The sequence below is a fragment of the Anopheles nili genome, chromosome 2 (genome assembly GCF_943737925.1).
Source record: "Anopheles nili chromosome 2, idAnoNiliSN_F5_01, whole genome shotgun sequence".
NCBI lineage: Eukaryota > Metazoa > Arthropoda > Insecta > Diptera > Culicidae > Anopheles > Anopheles nili.
Genome location: NC_071291.1, coordinates 67,557,908 through 67,573,255, shown reverse-complemented (window position 1 = coordinate 67,573,255; position 15,348 = coordinate 67,557,908). Strand labels below are relative to the sequence as shown.

Here is a 15,348-nt window from a genome sequence, read left to right as displayed (position 1 = left end):
AAGGTACAAAATACAGCAAACATGCCAAGCTCTTAGCACTTTTTATAACTATCGTAGGTAGCACGCTGCAGCCGATTGTTAGAATCAAGTGTTAAATGATGGTAAATTAGAATTGACGCCTCATTGCAAGCTTTTAGGTCGCGGGAGATGTTGAAACCTCCGGAAGCATATAAGGTATACGCAATTTTTATGCAAATAGCTGCTATTGGGCAATCATTGATTGGTCCTTCCATAGAAGCTAAAGCATCATAAAAAAAAATCGACATAAAAGCGCATGAAAACTCGAAATAATGGCAAATCTTTTTTTTTTCAATTTATAACGAAACCGGCCACAGTCATTAGCTCCCTACCTGTATATAGCCGTTCCGGTTCATTACTCGTACGGGAATGCCCACTTTTCGCGTTGCACCGGACAGTCAAAAGGAAGCGAAACGAATAAATACACAAACCGGAGGTGAATGTAACCCATAACACTCCATTAAAACCGATTCGATGATCAAAATTAAGCGTAGAGAAGGCGAGAGAATTGAATAAACACGGTGAATGCGACAGCAAAAAAAGGAAAATTTTAATGAACGTTGACACCAGTAAACGAGAAAAAAAACGCCAACAAAAAGCACATATTTCGATAGCTTTCGGGCCAAAGCGAAAGTGGGACAAAATGAAATAAAACAGGGATAATAACAAGCAACAAAAAACCTACACGAACAAGGTTTCATTACGGCGTGGACCGATGTCTCATGAGGTGATCATGATTGGACAGCATCATCAGGCACATCATTCGAATAGGAGAAATGCACAAAGACTGATTCCAAACATCTGCAAACATGAAGTGCTCCATCTCTAAAAGGGGATGGTTTTTATGCTTATTCTGAGGCTGTTGATGAACAACTTAATTAAAGAGAAATCGGTGGCTATATCCTTCAAATAAAGTTGTCATATCGCTACCGATCCATAACTTCGTCGGTTTGTCCGTGTTTTTTTCCGAGAGTAATATGTTTACCACCCCATCCAACGTACACGGTTATGTTTTAATTTCCACAACGAGTGAAACATTTCTGACCGCTTTATTCTGTCCATGTTTACCTGCAGTACATTGGACATTTTTTTCGTCATTCGTGCTTATTTTGCACTGCATAATGTTGTCGATTGCGCTTGAGCGCGTTTGCTGATTGATATCTCGTGCGGGTAACACGCTGCACACGAAAGGTGGGCAAACATCAACATTTTTATCACTACTGCCAACGCATTTCGGGGGGTCGATGATGCCCTCGGGCGCAGATGCACGGGATGCAGGAATTACGTTATGCTGACACGCGTGGGTGCACTGGAGCAAACCCCCTGAAGCATTGCAACGATGCCGCGTTGGCGGTTTTGTCCGTTGGCCAATTGTTGGTTTAATTTTAATCCTTTATTTTGATTTCCCACGTTCCCTTGACTGGTTACGAAAATGAACACACACAGCACCATCTAGAGGAGATGCTCCGGGTGGTGAAACATATATATAAAAAAAAGAAATTTCCCCGCTGCACGTAGTCAAATTGCATAAATAATCAACAAATATGGCAAACGACGGCAACGAACATTATTATTACTGGGCACCGATCCGGGACGTGCCAATGAACAACACGACGGCGTAGGATGCAACGAGGTTTGATCGCTTTTTTATCAACCACAGAACCGCCACAACAATCCCGTTTTCATATCACGGTGCGCGTTAATCGAGCATTAATTGAAATTGAATGCACTCACCCACAACCAGCGTGGGTGATCGTGATTTTAATTCCAAAATGAGGCACAAATGCAACTCAAGTACAGTCGGAAGCTATCGAAGCATCGCACGGGTGCTTTTAGTAGTTTTAAAATTAATAAAATGACAATTTGCGCACCCATTCAAAGTTCCTTTACTGCTTCTTTTGCTTGCGAGTAAAAAACTTTTTCACGAACAAACCATACACATTAAGCCTGGCTGGCTGTCAAGATCCTTTACCGTTATCGTATCCTGGGTCTCGCGAGCATACGCCCACACGTATTGATCATAATTTACGTCAATTACAACACACGTCCCACCGCCGGGAGGTCCTTCCTACCCACCGCGTAAGCATAATGAGAACGAATGTGTCTTTTTAAGCCTCCATTATTTCCGCGCACACCACACCAACGCCGGCACCGCGAGACGCAAATCTAATTTATTCCAGTCCCTTCGGGAAGAGCGAACCCACGGTGCGAAAGTTACCGCCCGCTGAAAAATCGCATTAGCTTTCGTCTCAACCGCCCACTCACACTCTCTCTCTCTCCAGCGCGCGCACTTCCTCGAGGTGGGTGGGTTGATGATTGAAAAATATATATCTCGCACTTAACAGGCTGATTGAAACCCACCCCCGGTACTGGAGATGCTCGTGCCGGTTGCATATAAGCGCACCCGGGGCGTTCCGAGCTCGGGGCCACAAATCAATATTTGCGAACGAGGCAAAAGTTATCGTCTTTCCAGCTAACGGAGGCCCTCACTGACAGCCATTAATTTGCATCGATGATCGAAACTCATTCCGCCGATCGGTGACACAGCTACCGTAGGGCTGAACGAGGGAAAATATTCCCGGTGGTGGCTTGCGATCGTCGTGTCATGGTAGGAGGCAGTTTTAAGTTTATTTTTTTCTGTTGCCTTCATCATGCCCGAAAATAAATGCAAATCATTTTAAACCCGCCATACCAGCCGCTCGGCTAACACAAAGCATATGCTCTGGTGCGTTTCAGTGCAAAAAAAAGGACAGATTGAAAGAAAGGACATCCAGATCGGTTGATTGAAATCCTGTCGCCCTCTGCTCTACTTATTGCCTTTGATGAGAGATACGTATGTGTGTGGGTTTTTTTGCTTCTTCTCTCATCTCCATATGGCAGGTCCAATCCGTTTGTTTTAAAAAACCAAATGAGCTCTAAATATAGCGCCAAGACACAAGGTAAGCGCACCCTCCATTGGGGCGGGCATCGAAATGATAGATTTTGATATAACGGGATGGAAATAGCAATGTCATCCAAGGGAATTGGGTCACCTCCACCCGACGGTTCGTCAACGTGACGTTCTTGGCTTATTCTGCGCACTCGAAACCGGCCGCCGATGGGTCGATGAAACCTGTGCCGGCGACGGCATAAAAAGCGGCGAAGTCGGCGAAAGCAAACGTACCACCTGACGAATTGGGACTCATTTGTTAATTAAAACGTGTTCCATCAATCTTGTTCGTTTCGGTGCAAAACCAAATCGTCCGAGAATGGAAGAAGGTGAATTATAACGCCCGACCGGCTAGCAGCTAGCATTAGCATTATGAATTTTCTTTTTTGACCATTCGTCTGCTCGCGTCTACGCCTTCCTTACGCTGGACTTGAGGGGCCGCATTTGTTTGGGCAAAATTTTGATCGAGTGGCGAGAAAACAATGCGAAACCTACCAGCGAAATCTAATCCACCGGTAGTTAATCAAAAAGCTGCTCCACTTCGCAACGGAAACAGGGGAATGTAAAGCAACCGTTACTTACGTTTCGCTTGCCAACTCCGACACTGTACGTAAACGACTTACTTACCCACACCGGCGAGCATATCGTGGACGGCCGGAACAGAATATTGAAGATCCATTTTTCATTGGTAAGCTCAATTTTTTACATTAAACCCCACCTAAGGCATTGTAAGCTCGCTTCGTGCAGTGGATTAGTTGGCACATTTTGTTCCGTTTTTGTTTCCACGCATTGTTGAAATAAAGAAAACCGGTGGCTAGAAACCGCGAAACGCCAACAAGATTGATAGTGAAAAGATTTTTTATTATTTAAGCCAACTTCATTCATGGCCTGGAGCGAATTCTATCAATGTCATGGCTCGGTGGCGTAATTGGTCGCTAGAAAATTAATAAGTATTCATAATCGAGTTTCCACCCACGGGGTTGAGTGTTTGAAAATTCAATTACACAACCACAGAGGCTGATGGACAAAACAGGACGCTTCTTTACGCGAATTATTAATCAACAAACAAAACCATCTCTCACAATTAACGCACCTTTAAAAAAGGTTTATAAAAGGAATGCGGCATAAAAACGCGATGTAAATTAATAATTAAACGAATCCTAGAAACCATATTTGCAAGCACTAAACCCTTTTTCAGCATAAAAAAAACACAATCGTTAAAATCAGAGCATCCCGATAGGGCGACAAACGGTCGCAGCTGACACTCGCTTTCGGAGAATGTCCTTAAATAAAAGTCCTTCCCACAGTCGTCCTACGCACACAAACAAACCCATGTGTCCTCCTTTTTGATTCAGCTCGAGCACGAAAAATCGATCCCAGCTCACGTCACTTGCAAAGCGTGGCGTATGAGCACCCTTTTGTCCCACGCCACGGGGCACGGGGTTTTCCATGAACTCACCTCCACAACGTTGCGTGTGTGGGACGACGCGCAAGAGCCCCGGTGGGTGGGATTCTAATTTTGAATGCTCCCCGGAGCCGGAGCGCACGGGAAACAGAACCCGGAACAATCAAGGAAATGCAGCGCGCACTGGAAGCGAAACGCCGGGAAACGCGATGGGAGAGGCAACGGCCGGAAAGGACCCGGCCATGGATCCGGTGGCAGGATCCGTTCGCTCGAAGTAACAGCAAAATCAAGACCAAGCCTAAACAATGCCATCACACTGCACGATGACAGCACCAGCGCTGACAGTTTGATACGAGATTCATCAACATCAGCTCACCAGCTCGGTTGGTGCGTTAACTTTGCTCTAGTGTGCTTCTGACCTGGCGTTACAGGTTGGGGAAAAGACCACCAATGGCTTACGTATCTCATTTACGTGCCTCGACCAGTCAATCTTCCAGACACGTTCACATAAAAGCCTTGGTGGAAAACCAAACGCAAAAGCCCCGAGGAGCTCGCTCACGCGAATGGATGGATGCATATCAGGCTCGGGCTATGGCTATCGTCGCCATACACACACTGATGGGCACCTAATCGGTGACAATGGGGGGATTTTCGTGTAATATATTTGATATCCCTTTCCTGCAGTGGGTGCCTTATCGGTGCCCTCATCGATAGCGGAAACAATTTGGCCCGCCTTCGCCCGCCGGCACAATCTTATCGCGCGCGGTGGTATTGCGTGATTGAAGGCATCCAATTTTCCGATATCGAATTTTCCGCCCCATGGCCCTGCGCTTCCCTTGCTCGGTGCCACCACCTTTCTTTCCCCACGCCAGTGACGGTGGGGTAACGCACCCTTCGGGAGACGATTTTATTGCCGTTGTTGCTTGCGTGGCTGCGGGTGTGATTAATTAGTGAAATGTTTGACCATTTCGAACCTTCGTCTTGTCGTGGCGCCTTATTTTTGTGAGTGGAGTTTCTGGTTTTTTTTTCTCTCAATCACTCTCTCCCCTCTGTTGGTGTTGTTTACGGAATCGAAAGAATTCGGTATCGTTCCGGAATTCCTTCATTGCCATTGCCGGGTCACATTTAGAAAGCCAACAACCTCGCTAAACAAGCCAGTTTGTTTTACTATCGGGTGACAGGTTTGTTCCCGCATTCCGCTTATTGCGCGGTTGAGGCCCATTTATCATTCCTTGGCTTTGGGCGTCTTTCTGCGCGTACCATTTCGTAGCACGCGATCGGTTTGGGATGCTTATGTTTCTTTTTGCAACCAAATTTTACAAAGGTTTATTAGAGGTAAGTGGAAAATTGAGTGGAAAATGAACTTCAAGGTGGAAAATATATTTTTCCACGTTGGTTTCCAAAATATTTAACCAGAAACATTAATGGTGTAGTGAAGCAAACACAGCACAAATTTCAAATCCCATCGAGATTTGTAACCATCTGCCACCGAAGCGATGTATATCCAACGTCTTCACGAACCCAATGCCATCTTCTTCCAGCACCACGGGATCGCAACTTAATTATCTTCCACAGGACCGCCTTTTGTCACACAACGCACTGCTCGCACTCGCTCACTCTCTCGCTAATAAATCAATCGATTTTCTCTGCCCCCGTAGATTCTGCAGCCTGTGTCATTCGAATGGAAAATTGTTCCGTTTTGTGTGTGTGCGTGTATGCGTGAGGCAAAGGAACTGAAAGCCATTTCAGTTAGGAGAAAAAAAGGGCGATCCTCTTCCGCAGGCTTGCGATGCTAATGAAATGAAAACAACAAATAATTGCGCCTCTTACATTTTCTCTCTCACTTTCTCTGTCTTCGTTCCTCTGTCTCTAGTGCTGATGCTTCCCTACGATTGTTCTGCTCAGTTGCCGCACCACCACAACAGCACGAAAACCCGATACGAAACAAAGTGGCAGGCGAAGTTTTCCCAGCCCGTGGAAACTCACCAGGGGATGTGACACGGACGAGGTCGAGCGAGACGTTACTGCCCCGTCAAGTGGGAGGTTGCTCCTTTGCTCCTGCGTCGAGACATACCACTCCCACACCATGCGGAAAAAGGCGACTTTTCTGCCCACCCCCACCCCAATGGGGGGCCAACTACCCCTAGAAGAGGCTTGGCTGGCTTAACCGATGAGAAAGAGCAAAAAAAAAGATAAATAATATATGCATAAACCATAGGCGGGCGGCTGTGGCATTTGCGAAACGCGTAGAGCATAACAACAAACAAGAAACAAGTCGGAAGATCGGCGCCACATCTGGTGCGCTCCGTTTTTTTTTTGTATGCGCACCCCGTTCATGCATGCATGCATACGAGCGCGTGCGAGCGCCTGATGTTGACATTAAATTTAATTCCATTCATGCTCGCTTCCTGTTCCCACCGGCGTCCTTCGGGAGGAAGCACAGTTCACGCGTCCTTGCGCGCTCGCAGAGAGCTTTCTTTTATTTTATTATGGGCCTGCTTCACGGGGGCCAGACATTTGTTTCCCATCAGCCGGGAAAACTCGCACGCCTTCCACCCGCCGAAGCACACAGGTTTACAGGGGCCCGAAGATCGATACATAAAAAAAATACTTCCTTCCTTGCTCCTTTTCGCTGGTATCCTTCCGGTTGTGGCAGAAACGTGTGAGCTTTTAAAGAATAAAAGAGATCCCGCCGCGAGGGAAACCAAATATTTCCGGCGAATATTGTTAAAATAACAATTCAGCCTTATCGCCGCCTGCGATATCCTGCCGATTTGCGCGCCTGGAAAGGAGTTGCGCATTTTTCCACCTGTGCACACATGAGCGCGGACGTTAGCAATCCGTCCATGCGAATCTCGAAAGGGATTTTGTGACATCGTTTAAAGGACGACTATTTATCTTGTGTCTCATGCATGAGCGGAGAGCGAGCTAGACAAACGCGTTTGTTGCTCAAGGATAAGAAGGTCCTTACGTGTGCCGACGAAGTTGGAATCATCCCAAATGGCATTGATTTTGGGGGCGCCAGTCGACCGTCGATGGCAAACCCATTTCCAGGATCCACCGTTTACTGTGCCCGCCGAGCGGATGGCAGAATAAAAGCTGGCCATTTTAAAAGTGCCGCCTTCGCTCCATCGACTTTGGTACGCATAAAAAGCGGTAGCTTACGGCACCGGGTGGTGGTTCCCTATCTTTTATGCATGGCTGTCATATTTTTTTATGTTTATATGCAGCATAATATTGGCTCGGGAAACAAAAATGCGCGATGGCAGCCTCCGGATACGAGCATAAAAATGGCAAATAAAACAACATTTCCGGCGAGCCGTGGAGCATCCGTTCTGGTGATGATGCTTGGTGGAGCCTGGTGGGTGGATAGAAATGAATATTTCCTAGCACAACACGTCGTTTTGGGGGGAAGGTTGCGCTTTGAGACACTTCCAACAGCCACACGGGGCTGTTGTGAATATTTTCTCAACCACACAAAATTGACCCGCCTCCTACCACAAGTTGCCCAATCAATGTCACATATGGATAATATCGACGATTATTTCGAAGCCCTTATTAGCCACGGGTAGCCCTTATTTTCCGAGCATTCAAACTGCACGCTGCTCATGGGCCACGTGATAAAAACCTACTATAAACATTGCCCAATCGATGACGGTGGTGGTGTAGCTACTGCTGCTGGTGGTGGTTGATTTATCTCGTCCTCCAAATCGCGCCTGTTATCAACCCGAAACGCACCACACCTGCGAACCAGCCCTATTTTATCTTTCTATCCTAACATTCCTGGCGCATGAGCCAGGTTCGAGCGGCCGTTCAAAAACCATGGCGCACGGAAAAAAAAACCCTTACAAGAACGCTGCTAAACCACGAATTGGGTAACCAAGAGCGACCTTTTTATCGGCAAACGCGGCCTTCTACCCGTACGGTGGTGGTGTGCTAATCGGGGTCACTAACAACCATAAAACCGCGCTTCTTGAGTCTTCTGAGTTTCTTGCGCGTAGCCGATCGAGCAAATATTGATTCGATCATTTGCGTCAAAGCAGCGGTTAAATATTTGCTTTTGCTTCACCACCTCGGGCTTGCTGTCTGATCGTCACCAGCCAAAAAGATCACATCATCATCATCATCAACATCAACATCGTGGGACACAGCAGCGATGCTCTGGTCATAATTATAATTAGTTAACGTTTTGGGGGTCTCTCCTTTACTTCCCAACACGTGTGAATCCGCCAGTGAGGGGTTAAATCTTGAATGAATTAAGTTTGTATAAAAAAAAGGTGCAATCATTGCGAACGACAAAAAAAACGCGAAGCCCTCTCTACACCTCAACCCCGAGACACAAAAGCCAATCCAGCGGACGCGTGGATCGCGAATGCTGTTCACCTTTAAGCCGCTGGCCGTCGGTTTGAGGCGACCCAAAGCTGGCGGCACAATCGGAGGACGGCCGGGCCGTGGCTCGATCACCTTGAGCACGCGCAACTGCTGCAGGCAAGAAAGCTGAACGACGGCGACGGCGACGACGACTCGCAAAATATGGCGACGCTCGGTCTCGGGGGTTGTTTCTGCGAACGGGTCCGGGATGTGGAGGATGCGATGACGAGAAGGTCTACCCTTGGAACAACCCTTATCGTACTCCAACCATCCCCAAACGTGGCCACGAGCATGAAAGAGACGCTGCGATGAGAGCAAGCGAACGATGACGCTTGAGGGCCGGAGTTTCGCAAATGTGTCGCAAAGTGTCATGACAGGGGGGGGGGATGGTTTGATCCGGCGAGAGGGTTGCAAAATGGTGGAACCTTGCAGTCCGTCGGTGCAACAACACACTAATGACATCAATCGGCACCCGCCGAGTTCGCGTTTTTTAGTTTGAGTCCCTTGCTTGAGACGTGCCGTAGTGAGGGAGAAAAAAAAAGCACAACGTCAATAAAACACACACACACACAAAAAACACGTGGAAGCTTAAATTGAATTTCAGAAGCGCTATCGGGTCGGACCCGTTACAAGCGGGAGGTTAATCGCGACCACCGTAAACGTGAGTTGCGTGTGCGCATTCACTCTCCGGTTGCGCGTTAAACTTGTTTTGTTTATGTAGACATTTTTTTTACTTCTCATTTTCTTCAGACACTCGCTTTCCGGCGTACTTCAAAGGGGCATTTTGTGCCGCCAAGGTGATGCTGGCGCCCTGCTATTACTATCACGGTCCTTCCATCTCTTATCGGTGCTGTTACGTTGGTGTTGTTAAGAAGCAGTGAGAATGCACAAAAAAAAACTGCAGCCCAACATACGCACGACGATCAGATATACATGCAAAAGGCGCCAAGCCGGTGCCTTTCTCCGAGCAAAGGGGGGAGATTTTTTGGGATGTTTCGTTTTGCTTCGTTATGTTAATGCCGCTTTATCTCTCATGTCTGGCTGTTTGTTTTGTTAATAAAAGGTTGTACAACTACCGCTCGTGCAGGTTCTCGAAAGGGTAATTGGATCTACATACGCACGAATGTTTATTTGAAGCGCTTTTAGACGATCCGTTGGCGAGAGTTCTTTTTTTAAACAACCAATTGCGTAGGATCCCTCCCAAAGGCGAACAAAATTACATGTCTCATCAAACAGCATACACAAAAGCATGTCGAAAGGACTGTTATGTCCCACAGCGTTTATCAATCCCACCCGATACCGTAATGGAGCCAATTTCGTGGGCGAAAAAACACGGGTTTCCATTTAAATATTCATTGACAAATGAAATCCTTTCAGGGCAGATGGCACCGTAACGAATTGGCCGGACGGTCCCGTTTTCCATCCCAGCGCCCGAGAGGCTGGCCGTGAAATTGAATGTAACATAAATTAATTATGGCACACAAATTATTGAGCAGCCAGTTACAATCGCGCTTTGGGGTAGCTAATAGCCGGTTCCATCGCGCAGTTCCAGATGAGCTTTTCGGCTCGCCAGTGAAGAAAGAAAAAAGTGCGCACCATCGACCGAAAGAGTTTTATTGGTGTCCGTTACGATGGTACCTTCGTTTGGCGTTTCGCTGTGCGGGAGAAAATTGCTTTGGGTCGCGAACAAAATAGCTCATCAAATGAATCATTCACTAAGCCACCGGGCCCACATCATTTCGAGAATGGCATCATCATCCTCTTCATCTCTGGGCCCATGCAAACCTTTTTTTTCTCGAGCGAAACGAACGAAAATATGTCCACTCAGCTGGGCATTATGAAACACGAGCCCAAAAGCCTCAGAGAGTTGTCGCGAATACACCGAAATGGGGCTGATTTATTCTGTCTGGTCTGGGCCTTAGCGCACCAAATACCAGAGAGCGTGAAAGTAGAAGGCTTCCAGAAGAAGTAAAGGCTTTTTCGCAAATACTGTTTACAGCAAAAGCTCGCACCCGGGCGGAGTTGAATAAGGACTTCATTTAAACCGCGTCTCGGACAGAGCCTCCGGGAAGGACGAACCAAAGGGCTTGCCCACACAGGCCAGGATGTAATCGGAACACCAGCCCTCACCGTCTGGTGGCTCCGTGCGGCTGTCTGATCAATATCTAACGCTTCTCGAAGGCTTTGGAACCGGCGAAGACACAAACCCCTCAATTATTGTTCAACCCACCCACCCACTCGTGCTGTCGTTGTTGTCTTGGGACGTAATTTTCTTTCCCCCTATCGTTATCCTTAACATACACACACTCACGAGGGCTTCCTTGGGCAAGAAGGCGTAACCATGCCGGCGCCTGAGGCCTCTTCGAAGCTCGAGTACGTCTACAAAGCCCCTCCAATACACACACACACACACGCGCGCGCTCGTTCCTCACAGTGTCCTTGCTCCCATTTCGCTACCGAGAGGGCGCTTATAGCTGTGCAAAAGGCAAACACACGAGACGGGAAAAATATTGCACTGTTTGTGACATGAATTTCAGTTCCAGGATCGACACCACGCCACCGACAGATAGAACGCTCGTCCTGGCGAGAAAGCGCTTCCAGTTCTCCGATGGTGAGCCTTCGGGGAGGGATAAGGTTGTGAAATTCTTTAATATGTTATTTTTCCCCCCCAAGTTATTGCCCAGAGCTTCTGTTTTCTTTTCTTCTATTCTCAATTGATCCCATTTCCCAGGGCTTGGAAAATTGTTCAGCCTGCAATTACGTGTGTGAGTTGGTGCTTCTTTGCGATCGTAATTGAACTATCAACTATCAGTGGACAATTTAAATTTCCAATAGTAAATTTTTCAAAAAAAGGACTCCAGTTTCCAAGCTTCCAAAGTGACAATCTTCCCTTGCTTGCTTCGTGATTTCTTCATTCGGTGGCGATTTCCAACCGCCCGTCGAAGCGTTCCTGAAGTAAATTCCTATGATTTATCGTGCCCTTTCGGTGACATTTGCACGCGAGCACGTACTCGCTGCGCTAGCGGCTCGATTGCCTTTTCGTCTTCCTCTTTAACCCGCCCGTTAAGCGATATTGCGGGAAGTGCCTGGCTCACTGGAACACTCGAGCCTGAACGAGTGCAGTTGATTTATTTCCCCTCCGAGTGCCATTACGAGATGACCACGTAATGGCTTGTTGCATTCCTTCATGCCGCCCGTGTGCATCGTGGAAGGACATTCGCGTTCGAGCCTTTAAATTTTCGTACAGGTTTGTAGCGTTCTAAATTAAAGGCATCGGCTACCTTTTTTGCTCCCAACCGAGGCAAGCGATTTTGAATACACCTAAACACCCAGATCGTGCGGAAACTGCTTCCGATTGGGATTTTAGCCACTATTTAACAGCGAACATCAACCAGCGAGCAGTAAACGACCGTTAGAAGCCAATTACCGCGTGGGGGAACGTTCAATCGATTGAGCCACGAAAATTCACAGGCCCATTTTCCACCCACCCACAGCGATAGAGAGCCAACTAAGTGGCGGCTTCATGAGCCAGTAAATGAGCAGCTTCGTGAGAAGGTCTACCATGTACCGATAAAAATGATATCATGGCGTTGCGTGTACGCGGAATTCCTGCTCCCCAAACGTGCACCCCCTACAACACCCCCCCCCCCCCCCCCCACCAAACACCCACATGCTGCGCTCTCTAACGCACTATCATCGCATTGTGATGGCATCATTCGTTCAGGTTGAAGCAAATGATTACCACATGTGATTTTCCCTGCTTTCCACCTGTTTGGGTTTTTTTTATCTCTCCCCCTCCTCCACTGGAATGACGCACGCGCACAAATGACGAACCCATGTGGGTGTTGGTGGGTGGGTAGGAGGGTAGCATAAGTACGAATTATCAAGCGCATTTACGCGCCACTTCAACCCTAGCCTCCAGTGGGCGCAACACCCTCGAGTAATGTCTCATCCATTTTGATTCGGGCTTTGACCGATCCGGATCGCTCATCAGCAAAAAGGGTTGAGAATTGGCTCCATCGAAACGAAATCCCCCGCTAGACCATCCGACCGGTGCGAAAGTTAATTAATTAATAAATGAAATTGAATGTGGAAATGCGTGCTCGAAATGGGGCAAACCCGAGTGGGACTACCGGGAGCATTGAGCTAATGGGGTGCCTTTTTTTTAGCCAAGGATTCGCAACAATCCTATTCATGCCGGCATAATTTCAGCTCAACGCAATGCACACAGCCAGTGGACCACCTCCCACCGCCATTAGCCGGTTCAATTTAAACGATTAAAATTCACTTCAATCGAGTGTGGGAGAAAAAAAGCACACCATCGGGCCATCGGATGGGTTGGTTGGCCATCGAAATACTCCATTTTGTATCGTTTTCACTTTTTCTTGTTTTTCCCCGCCCAGGGCTTATTACTGCATGAGGTGTCATAATGAAAACAATGCACTGCAAACTGGTGGCTCGATCACCTTCGCCCCATTTCGCGACCCCCTCGGTTTGAGTTCGTCGAACTAATCGATAGATAGGGCAATCGGGGGGAGTGGCAAAGTAACGGGTAAGCCACCCACCACCCAGGGATGTTTGTTCACATTAATTAAACGTTTGCCGATAAACGAGCCGGTCGGGGATATTTGTGGGAGTGCATTTCCACCCGCAACGGTACGATAAAAGGCTCACCTTGGGCTGGATTAAACGGATGGCAGGCGCATGTCCTTTTGGTGGCTTAGTTCGAATGAAAGTACTTCCATTCCCATCCCACCATTTCGTCGACTCTTCGCCCACGAAAGGGGAGAAGAACGATGGCTATCATTTCACGTTAGCTGTGCATGGCGATAATCGATATTAATTGATTAAATAATGGCACCGCGATCATCATGATTCGATTGACATATTTGGCTTCGTTTTGTACACCCGCGGCGAAAGATGTGTGCGGAGAGAATTCGCCTCTGAAAATGAGCCACTGATAATGATGTTACGTCATTAAACTCATTTCCGCTTAATTCCACCGTGAGTATAATCGTTCACTGTTGGAAGAAAATGGCGATATAAAATCACTTCAAATCGTTGATTATTTCAAAAACATATTACTCGTTAAAAACTATTGTGAATAAATGAGAGCAAAGAACATTTTCATGACCAATGTTAACTAGAGCTTACAAATAATAGAACTGTATTATTATTATTTATTTAAGTGCGGCCAGGCCATATTTAGGATTGTATAGTTATTTGTAAGCTGAAAGGCATTTCCTCCTAACAGCCGATGAGAGCCTTATCCCGGGCTGACTCGGTTAAGTAAAGAACTGTAATAATCAGCGAAAAACCCTCACATTAAGGCTTTCAATCAACGTTTACAACGTTACTCAAGCAAAAAAAAAGCAAATTAGAATATATTTTCAGAATGTTAGAATCGAATCATTGTTTCAAAAACCGTTATATTATGAACGACACCCGTTTTTCCTGAGTATCCTGCTTGACTAGTTCCCAGCGTGTTCGGTTCGTTCGGCTTTCCTTCAAACCCATAATGAAACGCTAGGCGCTGAAGGAAAAATCAAACATAAGAAAATATACGAAACCTAAGCTCAAATATCGTGTCTAGCATTGAAATGGCCGACACCGAGTCAAAGATCGGATATTTTGTTTCTACCCAAATGAAACGTCTCAAGGCCTGATGAAAACCAACGTCTCTGAACTCTCTATTCTCCACCGCGCCACCGTGGCTGGTGGTGTACGGAGAAGTTGTTTTGTACTCTTTTTTTTCTCGCAAACCACCATTTTCCACGAAGATGCCGCAGACGAAGCCGCACGCGTGCAGGTGGTAATGGAGGCGCCAGGTGGTTGGAAAACGTTGTGGCATTAAATCCTGGAATCCAACGTAAACAAACCCGAGAGTCCCGCAACGGCCAACAAAAAAAGCCTGACTTTCGTACAACACAGCGAGCTCAGGAGCATAAATTCGGCCCGTGTCGGATCGCGCGCGGTGGATCGCGAAATGGGAGGATTAAGAACAAAAATACACACACGCCACGTGAATGCGAAACTCGAGAAACCGACCGAGAAACAATCGCCCCACTCGCCTGCGGGCGAATGGGAGGGGGGGGGGGGGGGTAGCGAGTGTGAGATGAAAGACAGCTAATGGGCCAAAATTAAAACCCGAAACAGAAAACACTCACCTTGGATCGGGCAGCACGATTTTCTTGCTCGCCCGGGCCGCCGGCATGCACTTGGATTTCTCCATCGCCATCAGGTAGCTGACGTCGGCCAGCACCGCTTCTAGATCCGCCATCTTGGATGTGGCGTTTAAAAGTGGGAAGGGTTGCCGTCGATACGGGAGGGTGGCTTAAGCTGAACACACACACACACACACACACACACGCGCTGTTGAGCTTAAGCTTAAGGTTTATCGCTGTCCCTCGGCAAGCTCGGCTGTTTAATTTTCCCGGCGACACTTAGCCCTAGCGACACTTAGCGATCATGTTTCCACGCAGGTGGAGAGCGCACTATTTCGAACACTATCACACACTCACACGCGCACACACTCACACGCATTCACTTCCCTCGGGGATCGGTGGCATGCCTGGGCACGTGTGCCCCACTGTGGGAGGTGCCGGAAAATGCACTAAAAATTCAC

The 15,348-nt window shown here is 47.4% G+C and overlaps 1 protein-coding gene across 1 annotated transcript in view; it reads right to left on the bottom strand.

Moving 5' to 3' along the window:
• The window catches only part of LOC128721963 (G protein-coupled receptor kinase 1), a 75,908-nt gene extending 60,905 nt beyond the window's left edge, over positions 1–15,003 (bottom strand). Inside the window, exon 1 of the mRNA XM_053815774.1 lies at positions 14,891–15,003. Coding sequence (XP_053671749.1) covers positions 14,891–15,003 — 113 coding nt within the window. The remainder of the gene's footprint in view (positions 1–14,890) is intronic.
• Positions 15,004–15,348: the final 345 nt, after the last annotated feature.